Source organism: Typopeltis vanoorti, chromosome 1 (assembly GCF_054136105.1).
Source record: "Typopeltis vanoorti isolate ZY-2024b chromosome 1, IOZ_Tvanoo_1.0, whole genome shotgun sequence".
NCBI lineage: Eukaryota > Metazoa > Arthropoda > Arachnida > Uropygi > Thelyphonidae > Typopeltis > Typopeltis vanoorti.
Window position 1 is genome coordinate 41,579,422 of NC_143549.1, and position 18,857 is coordinate 41,598,278.

Consider the following 18,857-nt stretch of genomic DNA (forward strand, 5'->3'; position numbering starts at 1 on the left):
GAGATTTTCAAGGTAAATAGTATCGGTTATGGACTTTGTGCTTTCTCTAGGATTACTATATTGCAGAAGTCGGAAACGCAGTGCTCGCGGGCGCCATGGGGCCCACAGTGAATTTTTAGTGCGCCCTCAGAGAAATTATTGTAAACTGCTTTGGAGCTCGCAGCGGTAATTTTGCAGCGTAGATCGCAGTATATCTGAGAGATACATTCATTACTAATATGTGCTAAAATGCAAGAAAACATAAAGAAAAAACACTGCAAATATAATACATGATGGTACAAATTAAGTGAATATTGAATCCAGCATTATTTCATAGCCGAATATAGAAACTACAGGAGTTTCGTGCGAATATATAGAAACTAAAAGTTTCGGCGGATGCAAGCATAAGTAGTGCCTTATGAGCAACTCGTAGTAAAGGTGGAGCAAGCTAAAGACCTCTTTCCTTAGTATTTTCCATAAATGTTAAGCACATCTTGCAGAGGTCGGCAACCTTTTTAATATGAAGAGCTTAGAAATTCTATGATTAGTTGTTTTTAAGAAAAATGAGATTTCAAATTTTAACATTATTTTATTTACCTCGCTTTTACAACATATTTTTGTCACATATGTATGAATATAAAATACCACAAAAAATAAAAATAAAAAATGAATACAAAAAGAATATTCATGTAACAATTAGCATGTATCGCCTTGCTTTATCAATCATAATGGCAAATGTATTTGTTTATTATGCAAAATATTGTGGCTATTTCTAAAAAAAGTAATATAGAAAGACATTTCAAAACCCATTCATGCCAATTGTAATTTTAGGTTTAATTATTTAAATCAGGAGGAGTCGGCAATGCAGTGCTCGCGAACGTTATGGTGCCAGGAGTATTGCGCCCCTATATTAAAAAGGTTGTCGACCACTGCTATATAGCATAAACTTTATTAAAATATTGTTCAGTGGAAGCAAGGTGGTTTTGGTACTCAAGACGTAACGTATATAAGAAACTAAATTAATACTAAATTGAATTTTTTTATTAATGAAATACTAAATAAATTAATCTAATTTAATTATTTTGTATTTAATACTAAATAAAATATAATTAAATTATTTATAAAAAATTTTAACTTTTTATATAATATAATTTAATATAATGTAATTTAATATTTAAAATACTCAAATATAATTAACTGAAACTATTCCATCATTTATTAATAGTCAATCGCAGAGTTAGTTTATTCATTTATCACTTTGTACATTAAGTTCTGTTCTAGATTGTATGGACATTATGAAGCCCAATAATCACACATATATTATCAAGTTTGGGGAGGAGAAATATGTTACGAGGCTAAAAATCACGAGTGAGCATGAATGCTATTTTTTTCAGCCCTTGATATGCAGGTTTTAACTGAACATGAGTTACCCATCTCATACAGTACAGCCCCCACCCACCCATCCCTTTTTTTTTTTTTTTTTGGAAACTTTAGTTTTTTTTTCCCACAAAACAGGCAAAACTAGCCAGAAGAACATAGGCAGTTGGTAGGCATAATACGAGGTGAGTTTAACCATACGATTAAATAGATGGAAAGAAAATAAAATTATGACTAAAATAAAACAAGTCAAAATGTGCCAAAATTATGGAAACTATTTATATTGACCTTAGATTTTTGTAACATCATACATTATTTATTTCAACGTAAACACTGAGTCTGTTTGTCCTAAAGTTTAGAATTTTGAGGAATATATGATAGAAGGCAGAGCACAACGCAGATTCAACAATTGTAATTATCTTTATCTTTTTCCAAATCAAAATAGAATATTGAATGAATAAACAGATAAAATACCTGCAATTTTATGGCAATTAGGCAAATTAAGTTTGGCAAAGGAAATTACCAAAGGTTTCGATGTCTCATAAACATAATTTTCAACATAAACTATTTAGTATTGCAAAAATTAAAGACACGAAACTCTGTTCATTAGTCTCTCTCTCTCTCTATCTGTTCTCCGAAGATGGAAAGCTATGACGTCTTCAACCCAAAATGGAAGCCCAAGTGTCATGTACTTTGAGGTCAAAGACTTCATAGCACGGAGTATGTCCGGAATTAAAAGGAATTTAGAAAGGCTTCAAAATATTTGGATATTTTAAATTTCGTATTGCTAGCTTTTAGATTCCCATTATTCTCGTTTTGATGGAGACAAATAAAGCTAGCATAAAACAATGATAGTATTTCTTTCTTTTTATTATAATAGCAACGAATCACCTCTCTTTCTCTTTCTCACTATTCATTCCTGATTTTCGATTACATTTCCCTATCTACAAGACAGTTTCATTTGTGCTTGCTTGTACAACTCCCCCCCCCCCCCTCTGTTCATCGATCTTTGCGTAGGTCACTACCTACAAACTTATATGTTCCTACTATCAATTCTGAAATTTCGTAGGCGTTTCCTATTTCCGTTTGCGAAATTCGCTCTATAGAATCTGCATACATGAACAGAATAACGTAATAATATCGGAAAGACATCTCAGAAGTGAGAAAAAAATTACGCAATTTATATCAAAAATTATATTTACCTTCTGAGCAGAAACCCTCCACAAGCAGAACCAAGAAGGACGAAGAAAGACTGGCTAAAGAATACCCAAGACATGGTGGCGAAAGTGGTGCCTGTTTTACATCCAAGATCCAGCAGGGTAGGTCCCAAGAACGCTACACACATCCCAAAACTCCAGAAGACGCAACATAAGGTGATGGTCGTATGCTTATGTCGCCAGAACAACTCGAAAAAATGGTCTCTCTTGGTGGGGATTGTCGTTACCGGAAATGTTGTGCCACGGATGGTGCTACTGAGGTCAACGGCCGATCCTGTAGATTTCATAGAGGGTGAGATGGCTCCTTCTTCGCCAGCACCACCACCTTTGCGGACGCCCAGTTCATTGAGGTTGAGTTCAATACCCTCCCGATCAGGAGCACTACGACCCATCGGAGTCATCTCCGTCATATCGTAACCGGTTTTCTCGTGGTCAGCCATAGTGAATGTTATAGTGATTCTAACGTGATTCTCTTGTGTGCGAAGTACGCTTCAGAACTAAACATGCATCCACCGAAGTTACGGGAACCATTCTGCTAACGACCTTTTGGCGATTTGGAGTTTTTCGATAATGGATGTTCGGAAGTGAGTTTGTTTAAAGTTTTCTTGGGTTCCGAGGAGCTCGAAGGACTGTGGATGCTACCAGTGGATTGCGGCTAGGACATCTGTGACTGGTGACAGCCAAGATCACTGTGCGCTGAGCAACATTTGCCGAAATCCATCTCGGCCAACTGCCAGCGGATACAGTAACAACTCCACAGTATGTACACATATACACACACAGAGATTGGCGAGCGGGCGTTTCGTACGTCAATAATCTGTGCGCGTGCCCAAATCCGGTCTGTCAGTTTCGCATCAAGCGCCCTTAGCAACCACTACTTAGCAACCGGTGGAAAAAGAAACACGCCACAGCCATGTTTGTCACTGTATTGAACACAAGCAGCTTGTTATTATAGCCAATGTTGGAATGAAGTGTTGTGTGCTGACATCTAGTGAATATTTTGTGAACTAGTAGTCCCTTGAATCTGTTGCTAAATTGTCGCATTATTTAAAATAATCCTTTTTTTTTTTTTTTCTGGCGCTCACAAGCATTTTTTTTACTCATTTATAAATAATACAGTTATGTATTATTTATAATATATAATATTTATTATATTATAATACATATTATAATTATAATATATTAATTTATTATAATACATATTATAATTATAATATATTAATTTATTATAATACATATTATTTATAATACATAATATATATATTAATTAATTATATATATATATAGTGGGGAAGCTACATGATATATATATATATATATATATATATATATATATGTCTTCTTCTTCCAGTTCTCTCTGTTGGCAGCTCTTCTTTTTGTTTCGGCATAATCACACGATCCTGTCCATGATCTTATATCATCAAACCACCTTCTTTGTTTTTTACCTCTTGATCCTCTTCCTATAATCTTTCCCTCTAAAACTGTTAGTGTCCTCTGTCGTGCTGATTCCCCCTCAATGCATGTCCTGCCAGTCTCATCTTTCTTTAGATCATTTCCAGAAATAAAGATCTCTGTGTTCTCATTCTCTGTAGTACCTCTGCATTTGTCACGTGTTCTGTCCATGAGATTTTCAGGGCTCTTCTGTAGTACCACATTTCAAAGGCCACTATCATTTGTTTTACTCTCTTCTTGAATACCCAGCTATCACTTCAATATGTGAAAACCGACTACACTAATGTTCTTATCATTCTATTCTTTGTCTCGATACCCACAGAACTTCTGGACAGATCTTTCTTTTTCCCGAAGGCATCTTCAGCTATGGTGGTTCTTATTTTTATTTGTTTACTTGTAAGTAAAGATATATTTGTTAATATATCTTTACTTTCTTTACCTTCTTCAGTTAGTAGCTGCGGTAATTTGATTAATTTCTTTCTGCTGCAATTAGAATGGTCTCATCAGCATATCTAAGATTGTTGCATTCCATTGATACTGATTCCTATAATTTGTTTTTCAATCTTTTTCATCACTGTAAATATTAAATAGATTTAGTGAAAGGATGCAGCCCTCTTTAACTCCTCTTTTTATATTCACTTCATAAGTTTCAGAATTAAGCAGTTGTATTTTTTGTTTACAGTAAATCATTTTTACAAGGTTTATTTATCATATTGAAAGTCTAATTTTTCTAGAAGATTAAATAATTTATGTTTTACTTGATCAAAGGCTTTCTGAAAGTCTATGAAGCAATATGTATATGTTCCTGTTTCTTTCAAGTGATCTTTCCAGTATGTTTTACTTCCAGGATAGCATTAATGGTTCCTATTCCTCTTCTGAAGCCCTTCTGTTGTTCACTTAGTTCGCCATTTAAGGTTCTTTCAATTTCGTTTTTAATAGTGGTTAAAATGATTTTAGATACATAAGAGATTAGGTTCACATTTCTATAATCCTCACAGTTTGGGGCATTATTTTTCTTTGGAATTGATATGGAGCGATGCTTAAAAGATTCAGGTAATTTTGCTGAATGTCGTCCACTAAGTAGGTGTTATTGTGATCAGTCAAAGCTTTCAACAGTTCTGCAGGAATGGTATCACATCCAGGGGATTTATTATTATGAAGATGAAGATAAAAAGTAATATCTGTTGAAGCACATCCAGAGACGTCCGTTCTTATAGTTCTTATAAGAACTGGGCGATGGACTGAGTCCTTGACTCTTTATCCCTTCATCTGAATGAAGTAAATCTGTGTGGATGGAGTGTTATTGAGCTAAGAAGCTCTAGTTGAGCTAAGAAGCTCTAGTCATGGCTGGGTAACGGCAATAGCCGAGCCTCAGTTAAAACTTCATTGGCTACAGCATTGCCATTTGTTACCCTGGAAGTCCTAAAAAGGACTTTTTTTTTCTCCTTCAGAGACGTCCTTTCAACCCCTGGTATTCATTTTATAAGTTAATATACAATAAACAAAATGGTGTTTGTCAGCTAAATTACATTTTAGGTTACGTTTAATAAAATATATTCTAAAATATATCGTATATCTTATGTCTGTGCCATAAAATCCAAACTCATCTATATCTATATCTATATATATATATATATAAATTATTTTAAATGACTGATACCGAGAGATAAAGAGATGACATGGTTTATTTAAAAAGATACTACTAGTTTACTAGTTTCGTTGAATGGATCAACTTCTTCAGGTATCACAATCAAAGAAATATACAAAACATAACAGAGACTTAAAAATTGCATTAACAGTACTAGTCAAAGAAACAGTAGTATATTTTGAAAACAGTAATGCGAGCTTGAGTTCCAAATAAAAGCTGACTACGTGCTGTCACGAGTGCGCCAGTATTGAACAGAGGCAATGTGTGCTTCAGAAAGATTGAAACTTACAGAGTGATTGATATGGGAAGAATCTAACGCAATTTCTCTGGACTGGACAATCTTTCTTTCAAGTTCATCATAGCACACATGGATGTTAGAAGTTTGTGTCCATTCCACAATGTGTCGGCGGCCTTCATCTGAGTTAACGGAGAAAAGAACGTGGCTAGAGAGCGCGCTGGCTCTAGTCCTGTTGTAGGAAATATCGCTACGGTGTTCTTCCAGAAGAAGAAGGATGGATTTAGCAGTTTGGCCGTAGTATGGCTTTCCATAATCACATAAGATCTTGTCGACTCCTGGAAACTGAGTTGGAAGATGTTTCTCTTTAGGTTTACTAAGTACGGAGCGAAGTTTTGGGAGCGTAGTGAAGCAAGTTCTGAAGTTAAATTTCTTGAGAATTTTAGCTAGTTTTGGTGAAAGAGCTGATGTAAGGGAAAGAAATAAAGGCTCGGGGGGGGGGGATCTTCAGAAGCAGTTGAGTGACAGAGAGAAAGAAATTTGTCAATCTTATTAGGAGAGAAACCATTATTGATAAAAGTCTTTTTAAGAAAAAGGAGTTTATTTTCAATTTCTGTTTCTTCTGTTAGAAAAGATTTGGCCCGGTGTGCTAAGGTAGATTTAATACCAAAATTTTTGCGGAGGGTAGTGATGGGAAGAAGCATGAAGGTATCTGTCAGTATGAGTGGGATTTCTAAACATTGGGATTTTAATACTTTCAGAACATCTGGTAAGCTTCAGATCCAAACCAGAAATGGGAGCAGTCATCGGATTCCAGCTCGAAGGTAAAAGAGATTTTTTCATGAAACTTGGTCTTTTGGACCACGTTTCATGAAACGTGGTCCAAAATCCTCCGCAAAAATTTGGTATTATTTCTACTTTAGCACACCGTGCCAAATCTTTAAAAGAAGACAGAAATTGAAAATGAACTTCTTTTTCTTAAAAATACTTTCATCAATAATGGTTTCTCTCCAAATAAGATTGAAAAAGTTCTTTGTCTCCGTCACTCAACTGCTTCTGAAGATCCCTCTGCCTCATCTCGCGGGAAAAAATGTATAAGGCTTAAAGAAACTATTCGATGGAATTATCCATAAAATCATCTCCGGTTTTCATTATTTTGATGAAACGTTCAGTGCTAATTCTATTATGAGTATCAAGTCAAACAACAATACTCTACATATGAATAATATAGATATTAACTTCTTTATATATATATATATATATTTTTTATGGTAATAATAATAATATTATTATTAGGGTAATGGATTGAATCAATCAATCCATTACCCTCCAAGGGTATTGGATTGAATGAATCAATCACCGCATCTCAGGGTCGACTCTCCTATCGCGATTCTGTTTCTTATCCTTATAAGGACTGGCTTAAAGGGGCGAAGCAAGAATGCTTTTCATCTTCCACGTTATCTGTAGAGGACAGTGTAAGGATAAGGTGTTATTGAGCTATAAAGCTCTGATCATGGCAAAAGGGTAACAGTAATAGCCAAACCTCAGCTAGAACTTCATTGGCTACAGCATTGCCATCCATAACCCTGCAAGACAAGATAAATCGTTGATCAATCATTGATCAACCATCATATTCGTCGGCCACGATTCTGTTGCAAGACACAAGACGTTGCTGACTATAAGGGCGAAGCCAAATGCTTTTTTATTCCCTGCTATCTGATAAGGATTACTGTGTGAGGAAAAGTTTATGAGCTAAGAGCTCTGCCTGAGTGGGTGCGATTCAGAGATCTTCATTTGGAAGTAGGATGGCCTTCGGTCTCCTATATTTTGAGAAGTCTGTTTCATCATAATTGGCTGCTTGTTGCACTAATTCATTTGGATGTGAAGAGGACACTGAGAAGAACTTCACTGCTGAAGACTGCAGGAAAGAGTAGATGTAGGGGATATTTGTATCCCGGTGGAGTTGGACATTTCTGACGTACCATGGTGCGTTTAATATCATGCGGAGACATTTGTTTTGCACTTTCTGTAGTTTGAGGATATTTGTACTTGAGGGGTGACTCCAGGCTGGGGACGCGTAAGTAATAATGGGTCGAATTAACAGTTGATAACGATTCTGTTTAACCTCTCGTATTTTAAATTCAAACGCGTCTATAATTTTTAAATAATATTTCTTAGATAATAATAGGTTATGCATCCTTATGTTTTAAATGATATGCACAAAGACATTTGAAGAAAAAGCGATAACCGATAAAGAACACAAATGATAATTAATAATTAGGAAATTAATTCATTTATGAATTGATTGTCTCTGAATTACACTCATTATTTCTCCACACCAAATTCATATTTTCCGTAAAACATTTGACCAAAAGTCTCTTTCTGCAACAGACTTCAGAAATAGAAGCCTTTTCATACAAGTCATGCGACAAAAACAAAAACACCTTCCATATTGTGAAATTCAAATTCTTTGTACAGCTACGTGCGTCCACTAACAGTAATTTGAACTCAATTTTATGTGAAAGTAGAAAATAGAAGGCAAGTTCCACGAAAAATGAAACCAGAAATCATAGTTCACTGTTTTTCTTTCTCACGCTTAAAGCGCTTCTATAACTCTATTTAGAACCACGTAGTAATTCGCTAAGAAATATCAGCTTTGAAGGACTTCATTCTCTTTAAACAACGTGCTACTTTAATGCTCACGTTACAGTAAAACTTCTATACTTCATAGAACAAAGCCATCATGAATAGCCATAGTGGTTAATAGGAGAAATATGACTGGGTCTAGGATCGTATTTACACGACAGCATGCAACGTAACAAGTAGCATAACATAACATATAATAATTCGAGTTTAAAATACAAGCCAACATTATTTATCATCATTGGGCAGTCTTATTTTAAATGCATTGTACGAAGTGTCTTTATTTAATTCAGCAGTTTATTGTAGTTGCTTATTGTTAATATTCAATGAGATTGAAATATTTCTTTGTATGTCATAGAAAACGAGACGCATCTCTAGTACAAAACCATAATCTATATTATATCCAGAAAAATTTACAATATAATTTCTCGCAAACCGTAAACAGTATACAAGTGTACAAGAATAATTTCTGTTTTGGCAAAATATCGAAACTTGCAAACAGGGCAGAATCAAGGGCAGTAGATTGTTGTAGTATTCTCCATCATAAAATGCTACACCAATATGTCTTTTAAACATAACACGTGCACATTATATTAATTACATGTGTAATTAATATAACATAACACGTGTACATCATATTAATTAATTGTTTCATGGCATTTTGTAGTTAGATGACGATCTACTTTATCTGTTCAGCTGAAGTATATTTAGTGTGTTCAGCACACTTCGTATATTTTGATTTTTACTGGTGTTAATTTTAAGGCCATTATCGCTTAACCACTTAATTACAAAACATCATGATTTTTCTGAATATCTAAATGTTCAAGGTATGTCTTAGTATACATTAATGTCGTATCATTAGTGAACAATATCCTTTATCCAGATATTCACTCTCACAAAGATCGTTAACATATGTTTAATTATGTTTGATCCTTACTCTAAACTTTGAGATATTTTAGCTTTTGGTTTCACTATTTAAATTGCCACATCTAATATACTGTTTTCTGTTATTTAAATAACAGAAATCATAAGTAATCACCCCCCCCCCATATCATATCCAGACGTTTTCAGAAGGAACGAATGTTTCTTAAACTTTTTTGTGATAATAGAACTATATATATAAATATTCTTTTCCGCCTCCTTTTAAATTTTCATGAAATAAAATTAAAAAAAAAACGGAAAAGAATTATGAAAATGAACGGTTACTGCGAAATATTTTAAGAAAGAACAACGTTAGTTATATAATATTTCTAAAATAAAGTAGCATAAATATTCAAGGAAAAAATCAATTTAATAAAAAAAAAAAAATTACCTAATCATTGAAGTTTTTTTTTTTTTTTACCGAAAATACATCGGATACAAGTTATAAATATTTATGTGCTCTGGAGGTAATCCGTACAAAATTTTGGTGAAAGGTAACGCTCCGCGGAACGTAGTTTTTAGAGATTGTCAAATGGCTGCCGCATATATTACCTCTAATTACCCCGCTGTAAGTTGTTCCAAGAAGCCCAACAATCTTTTTTTTTTTAAATCTGGATCTGTAGGTAAAAGGATATGGAATTTATTCCTTATATATATATATATATATATATATATATATATGCTTCCTTTGGATAGTTTATTTTTTCGTTAAGTGACTAAGTGGTTGCGAAACGTTTATAGCTCGTGTCTAACATTAAATTATAAGAATTATTCCTATATTATTATGTACATGACTTTATCTTTTTTTTTGAAATTATTATTATTACTAATATTACTAATATTAATAATCCAGAACATCTGAAAGTCATTTTCTCACATTCTTCATATAACTGATTTATTTCTAATAGATGATTATAAAGCAGCATTTTTAAATAAATTTCTCAACATTGAGCAAACTTAATTTTGTTTGTTTTCGTGAAGAAAGATTAAATAGCATAAGTGACGATCTGTAGCATTTAAAAATTATATTGCGGAGGATACCTCATTGGCCATTTTTTAAAGCTACTCTTCCAGAATTATCCAACGCGGGCAAAAATGCAGAATGTTGATTAAATTTCAGGTACCAGTGATCGGGAGAAAAAATCAGGATCAAAGTTTATAATTGACCAACGGCAAGATAACGTCATATAGAAGGAATCAACTCCTTTCAAATGGTAACATTTGTGCAAGTAGAACCAAAATTATACATACCGACAACTGAAATAGAAATCTTCATGTAGATGAACGTCACTTACGCAGCGTATATGCAAAATACTTGGTCACGGGAGTTGCCACGTGTTCTTAGGCAACTATTTATGAATGCTGTTGGTCAGTAATCATCAATAGTGTTAATTACAATGGGAAAGACAAAGGATCTTTTGGAGTTCGATAAAGGACTTATTGTGAGTATCTGCCTAGTTGGAACCAGGATTTTAAAAACAGCACAGCTGAATGGACAAACAGAACTTTCTGTGCACAGCAGTTGACCGAAGCATTTAACGCTCGACCCATATCTCACCGAACTATGAGCAAGAAATTAAAGAATATCAGTATTGGCAGTCGTATGCCTATAAGAAAATCACTGATTTCTGCAAAAAAATAGGAAAGTTCAGCTACATTGGTGTCTGAAACACTTTGACTGGACACTGGAAGACTGGTAAAAAGTTTTCTGGTCCAATGAGTCACTGTACATCTTGGTGGGAGCGCCATGAGCCCAGTTTGCCTTGTAAATACAACTCAACGTTCTGGATGTAATGTAATGGTGTGGGTCATGTTCTGTTGCACGGAATAGGGCCTTTAATACTGCTGGAGGATCTGATGTCCTCCAATGAATATCCTAATATTCCTGTTGATCAAATCCATCCTGCAATGTTAACTTTTTATCCAGTAGGTGACCGTTGTTTGATGGACGACAATGTTGCTGTCCATCGCGCAAGAATTATTCAGCAGTGATTCAGCAAGCATGAGAGCGACTTCCACCTCTTCCCTGTTCACCACAAAACCCGAATCTGAATCCTACTAAGAATGTATCGAACATTTTAGGAAAATAGGTCCTGGAGCAAAGTCCTCTTCCGTCGAATCTGAGCCAGTTATAGGCTGTCTGGTGAACGCCCGGTATATTGTACACATAGATGCAGTTCAACACCTTGTGGAAGCTACACTAAACCACATATGTGCTGTAAATCTAGCTAAAGGAGGTGCAACAGTACTAAATATTTTTAATAAATAATTTTAATAAATAATTTTTTTTAATTAATACTTTTTAATTTTTTTTAAATAAATGGCTGGTATATAATAGTTTAGACATTGCTCTGATTTCAATTTATTTTCATCCCTGAGATATTTACTCCTACTGAAAATTTGCTCCGTCACAAAAACTGACCAACTCGTATTGACACACAGTTAAAAAAAATCAAATACTGGTGTCAGAGCCTTTGTTGCTTTCTTCATATTTACAAACAATAATTAAATAATGATTATTATGACTAAATGAACATTTTTTAAAAAAAAGTTATGAATAAAATGAATTGAAAACAAAATAAATTGAAAGTTTATATAAAAATAAATAGGAATCCGCAATATTTCTGAAGTTCAGTTTACAGCAATCCCTCGATTAATGCGCCTAAAAAATTAGTGCGTGATTTTTTTTTCTTTACCCAAATTCGATTAGTGCGCCTATATACATATTAAAAATAAATGTTACAGATTTTAAAAAATTTTCTCTCTGTACATTTTTATGGCTAACTATTTTAAAAAACCATTCACCAGAATGAAATAATTTAGTTACCGATTTAAAACATTTCACAAAGTGAATTTTAATGGCGTACTACACGTACTACACTAAACGTACACACAGTGTACATTTCCATGTACACTGTGTTCCAAATTTACCGTCAAAATTTCATTCATCTGGCCTTTTGATGATCATATCTCGTCCCTCCTTTGCAACTGTTTTCCTTAATTTTTTAATTTAAAGTGTTTTCCTAGCCTTTCATCATGAGTAAAAGAATTAGTGAACAAAAAAGTGGAAGTGTGAAAATGATTCGAAAAGGCCAGATGAATGAAATTTTGACGGTAAATTTGGAACACAAATCTCACTGGAAGAAAAACTTGGAATAATAAAAGAAAAATGAACAAAGCTAGTCCAGAGCAAAGATAGGACAAGAACACAAAAATGGGTGAATCAACTATAAAAGCAATTTTATGCAAAGTCGTCGAATACAAATAGAAAGGTAAGACTGCTTCAAGTTCATCATGCAGACCACTCGAAATCAAAGTCTTATAATGATTGAATTAGAGAAACTTCTTTCTACACGGATCGAAGATTGTAACCAAAAACGGAACCCTCTAAACACTGACTTTATTAAATCAAAAGCATTGTCTTTTTGCAACCTTGAAAGAAAGAGCTATCAATGATGGAAAAGAAGAAGAAAATTCCACATTAGTGCCAGGTGGTTTGAGCGTTTAAAAAAAAAGAGAAATAGCCTTCATAATGTTTGAATCACAGGCGAAGCTGCAAGTGCAGATATCAAGGTGGCCACAAATTATCCAGAGATTTTGAAGAAAATTGTGGAAGAAGGGAGGGAGGCGGGCTATTGTGACTAACAAATATTTAATATCAATGAAACCAGCCTTTTTTGGAAGCGAATGCCTTCCAAGACTTTTCTGGCCAAATCAGAGAAATCTCAGCCTGGTTATAAAGTCTCAAAGTCCAATGACATTTCTGCTGGCAATATGCGAGCCGTTAGGAAGTACATTCTTCTACATTGTACAAAATGATTTTAGAGGCTTTTCAAATGAATCTAAGTTAATTAAATCTTATTCTGAGAAATTGGGTGATTCCGCCGTATAAAATTTAGATGCACAGCGGGAAGATCCTGAAGAATATGAAGAAAATTTAATCACTGACAAGCCCAAAGAGATTTCACAGAAACAAATTGAAATATTTTTCGTGCAACCGAAGAAGTTCTTAAGCAGCAATGCTTAGAGGGTGGCCCTGATGAATAGAGAAGCAGTAAAATTTGCAGAAGAGTAGAAGAGGCAGTAGGGCCATACCGTCAGTTTTATGCAAAAAACAGAATGCCCGCCAAACTACGTTAGCTCAATTCTTTGTTAAGAAGTAGAATAATAAATTGATATTCTGAATATGTTTTATTTTCTATCAGCTTCATGGTTTTCCTGTAACTAGGCCCTGAGATATATCCTAATTCTTTTATAAAATATAAGGTTCAAAAAAGAAATTTGAGGAACGAATTATAGGTTATTGTATTCGATTAGTGCGTTTTCGATTAATGCGCTTGTTTTAAAGAAGGCATTAGGCGCATTAATCGAAGGATTGCTGTATTTCGTAGTTATGCAATGCGGCAGTATTCCCCCCCCCCTTTAAATACTAACGTCTGTCTGTAATCAGAAAAATAGGCGTTCAACGGAGTCCCTTTTACATTAGAATTTTTTTCGCTCTGGTTTCTTACGGTATCAATATTCTCATTTTAAACCAGATTAAACCAGTTTGTGAACCAGAAATGAACTTCAGGGTCATACTACGACCTAATTTTTCAATAAATTCAATTTTTGGCATATTTTCAAACATGATTCGGAAATAGAAATCTTTGTTTTACCAAAGAAATCTTTCCTTACATTATTAAACACTAACCTGTGGGGCTTGTTAGGTTTAGTTTTTATATGAAGGTAACTGAATTTTATTTCGATTCCCAAATGAAGAATTTTTTTTTTTAATTTATAAAGAAATAATGTCATTTTTGTGTCATACCAAACCAGTCTATCACTAACCAAAGTCTTACTTACAATACTTAGTATTAGTAACTGCAGGGGATTCAGAGTAAGAAATTAACCTCCTAGATACCGAACATGTTACTTTTTTTAAACCATTTTAGGCCCACAATAAACAGGGTTTTTTCAAAAAAATAAAGTTTATATTTCAAACTAAGCATTTGTACTCATTGTTTTGTAGGGAAGCAGGACAGACAATTCAGAAGAATGATTCTCATTTTTTAATAATCATTTAATAATGTTACTATAAGATTTCGAGTGTACTTCATTTCTCAGTTTAGTTTCCCTTTTTAACAACACACGTGTGTTCGAAAGATATACAAACTTATATGCCTTATTGGAATGAATGGAAGCCAGTTCGTAGATCATTTAGAAACTGATTATTAGTCAAGCCCATAACGTGATACAGAAATAAGGTTTTAAGCTTACTGGTCCATTGCTTATTCGGCAGAGGAAGCAATAAGTATAATGAAATACTGCAGACTTTTAAATAGATCTTTGTAGTTGTGTTGGACTGCGGTAAAATCCAATTCGGATTTGCTCCATATTGAATTTAAGTTATCTGTTATGTTTCTATGATCATTTCTCGATGAACAGGTAATGGCGATTCAAGAATTATTATATTGGCTGTTTATCTTGTTTATTATAATGTGCAGGTGATTGTGGAGGGCCTCTGTAACGACCTGGAAATTTTCCTGACATTCACAATTACACAATATTAGTGTAATATCTAACTGATAAAAACTCTACCACCTTCAATGCAGAAGATTCACTCAAGATAAAAGCTCCATTAATATTTTCTATCGTTCGCTCAGTTTATTCACTTCTATCATTAATATATCTAATTCTGAATTGATAATTGCATTTTATTTATTGGTTATGTTTGGATGAGATTTAAATTACAATCGATGTGGCCGTTCACTTGGGAAATGAACTTACTTGTTTCGGTATCACAAAGGGTATGAATGAGGCCATATTCATTGAATCAATTATTATCATTAAGAACAACAAGAAGAAATGTTTTGTTTTGAAGAGAAGGCTCTGTTCAATATCTTTCTCACGTTGCTTCTCAACTGACAGTGAATACTTTACAAAGTCTTACTGAGTAGTCAATTTATTTTTCTATGCTGACATAAAAGATCCTATTTGGATTTTGCTGCTATGAACGTCCTAGATATGACCTTTAAATGAGTGTCGTTGGTTAAAGAACGATGCCTAAACTCTCATCTGTGCTAACCCATCTCCGTAGATATCATTAAGCGTGTTTTACACGAAAGCCAGCCGTTTCAGATGGTACCCGTAGATATGTTGACCATCAGTGGAACGATCAAGTACCGAAAGAATTAAGTAGAAAATGAACAAGAAAGTGTGCTTTGTGTACATTTTCATTCTCTAAGGTGAGTCTAATTAAAGAAAAACATAAAAATAAAATATAAAAAAAAACAAAGTTCTAATAATTGAGCGGTTTTTCTGATTTCAATTCAATACGTGTATAATCTTCACTCGACTAACAAGGTACTTTTGAATAATTTCGGATCATTTAACGAGTTCCTTAGTTTTCATATGTAAAAGACTGATAGAATATTACTCAGTTTTTCGTTTAAATTGTCAATATCAGAACAGAAATCAAAGAAAAATTTAAGAATATTTATAACTTTTCGCAATCTGCTTTGGCGTTTTTACTGCGAAATCTTCTTGAGAAGTAGATTCGACTCTTATGAAATTTTACAATTACCATTTTTATAGTTTTATATTGATTTGGATATTATGAAAATTTAAACTGTTTCTTAAATCATCAGCTTTTGATGACACTTTTATTGGCATTTTCATGGACCATGAAACCTCACTTATTAGATACGAAGCAAGTTTTTTCCCCGCATGAAGAGAAACGAAATATAACGAACTCAGAACCTTATGATTTCACAGGGATTTGTATCTTGAGGGAGGGGGAGGATATAACCATATTCAAGAAGATTCGGCACCAGGCCTTATTGTTACATATCCCCTGGCTACTTTTGCTAATTATCCATGGAGTAAGCAGATGATTCTTAGAATGATCTTTGGTCACGTGCACATGTTCGTATTTAGAACTTAGTAGAGTGAAGATCGTTCAGGATATAAGAGAAGACCAGTTTGTTAGAAGTTTTTTTGCACTTGGTAAGACTATAATAAATTTAGTTTAATCCTTTTATCCAAGTGTAAGCAAACAAAGTTTGCGCCTGAAAATATCTTCAGGACTGAGGCAACTCGTGGTAAAGGTGGACCAAGATCTCATCACTATTTGTCTCAGTATCACCCATAATGCAAAGCACATCTCAGTTTGTTTTACGAATTCGGCCACTACTTTTATTCATCTGATATTAATTATTTTTGTGTTGGCTTTCATTTATTTTACGATATTATTAAATATTCTACATTTCATCGTTTTTAATCTTCTGTTCCTTACCGATAAAAGAGAGAAAGAATTAGATATTGGGATAGAGGAGAAATTTATGTGCCAGGTTGTTCAAGTAGATAACGTATACACACTCCAACCAACAGGCTATATACTGACTGAGTCGAATCCCACTATCTTTAGGTGGGAGATGAATGCCATTGTCTTATGAGAGGAAACGATTCTGCTTATTGGACGCCTGAAGTAGCTTGAATAGTTTTAGGCTTGGTCTCGACAGCTGGGTTTCCTAATTATCTGACCCTAAGTCTGGCCATAGGTTTATTCCATATTGAATCTACTATTAAGAATAGTATACTGGACTATTATTTTTATTTGTTTGATAGTCTGTCTCATACTGAACTACAGAATTCTTACTCTCCAAATCTGGAATTTTTCATCCAATAAGATAGTCAAACCTACCAGAAAAAAAACCGCAGTTAACAGTATTATTAATTTGGCCCCAGGGACTTATTTGTTTCTGTCATAACTCAAACATAACCCCCAAGTATCTAACATTTAGTGTTGGGAGTCACATTAAAATTATAATAATAAAATATCACAATGCTGTATTAATTTCTGTGAGGCTGAGTTCTAAATACGGTAAATTTCACCTTCAAAATGAAGTTTTATGAATTACCGGAATTAATAACACACTTCTACAAACACTATTTAAACATTCTGAAACTCATCAAAACTTATAAACATATAAGTTTTGATGAGTTTCGAATATGCGAATGAACAAGCCGTACCTACATCGGGATATGAAATAAACCTACCACTTCGACTTAACCTAGAACAACGTTAAACTCTATCAACATTTTTTTGAATGGATAGAGTAATATAGTGCTATTAAAGCTCTGATCATGGCAGCAGGGTAACAGCAATAGTTGAGCCTTAGTTAAAACTTCATTGGCTACAGCACTTCCATCCATTACCCTCCCTGGGTACTCATTTTAGTCACCTCGTACGGCATGTATGGGCTACAGTCTTATCCCGGCCACCACACACACACATATATATATACATTTTATTTATTTATTTATTTTTCCTCAGCAAAGATAGTTAAATAGCACAGGCCAGCCACATTTTTTTTGTTTCTACTTTCTGATTTGCGCTTACTCGTAGAACCACACTTTATCGTGCAAGCATTGGACACCAAATCGGATGGATTAGGGTGGTGGTTAATCCTTATTCGGGTTGTGTCTTGGGTCTGTATATTAGGTCTGGAATCAACAGAAATTGCACTGAATCCTGTTCACCTTAACGTCAACTTCAGTTACAACCTTTCAGATGACTATTCTAGCTATGGCGGTAGCGTGACCACGTCCTTTGATCACGAGAACAACTATTCAGTTAGTCCAAGAATACACGCAAATGTTAGCGATCCGTTGTTAATTTAATATTATGTTAGATGCACTCAAGTAATGTTTTTTATGTATCTCTGATTTTTTTTAAACGTCTGTGCTATGCATCTGATGAAGTCTTTTAGCAAGGTCTGAAAAGTTGTGATAAACACTTAGAACAAAAAGGATATTAAAGCAACTAATATAACCACAAGAAAGAACATATAAAACCCTTAAACCTCCATGTTTCATCAAATGTTAGCAATTTGTTCTTTTTCTTTAGGATGCATAAGAAGACATAAACGTAAGACACACACACACACACACACACACACACACACACACACACACACACACACACACACACACACACACACACACACACACACACACACACACACACACACAAATGCAACGAGCTGCTATCTATTTTCAACAACACAACAAAAATTAAATGAATTTTAGTTGCATTTCTGTTAATTCAACACATAACATGATTTCATAAAATGTGTTGTGATCAGTGGTGGCTCGTGGCTTGAAACCGTGGGAGTGCTGCAACTTTCGAAATATACATACACACTGTAAGTACAGTCTATACATGTTTGGATAAAATATCAAAATTATGGTAAAAATTTTAAAAAAATTAAACATGAAAAAATATTGTATATTGTCGATAAAATTATACAGTTTGGTATAATTCAAAATTACTTAAAAATAAAATATATTCTTCTTGTTTTGTTTCATGAAAAAATATTGTTTATTATCGATAAAATTATAC

At 33.9% G+C, this 18,857-nt stretch overlaps 1 protein-coding gene across 1 annotated transcript in view; it reads right to left on the reverse strand.

Moving 5' to 3' along the window:
• Positions 1 to 3,454, reverse strand: part of LOC150109916 (solute carrier family 60 member 1-like) — a 198,264-nt gene extending 194,810 nt beyond the window's left edge. The window contains exon 1 of the mRNA XM_090397279.1: positions 2,559 to 3,454. Within this exon, the coding sequence (XP_090253405.1) occupies positions 2,559 to 3,013 (455 nt within the window). The 5' untranslated portion in view covers positions 3,014 to 3,454. The remainder of the gene's footprint in view (positions 1 to 2,558) is intronic.
• Positions 3,455 to 18,857: the final 15,403 nt, after the last annotated feature.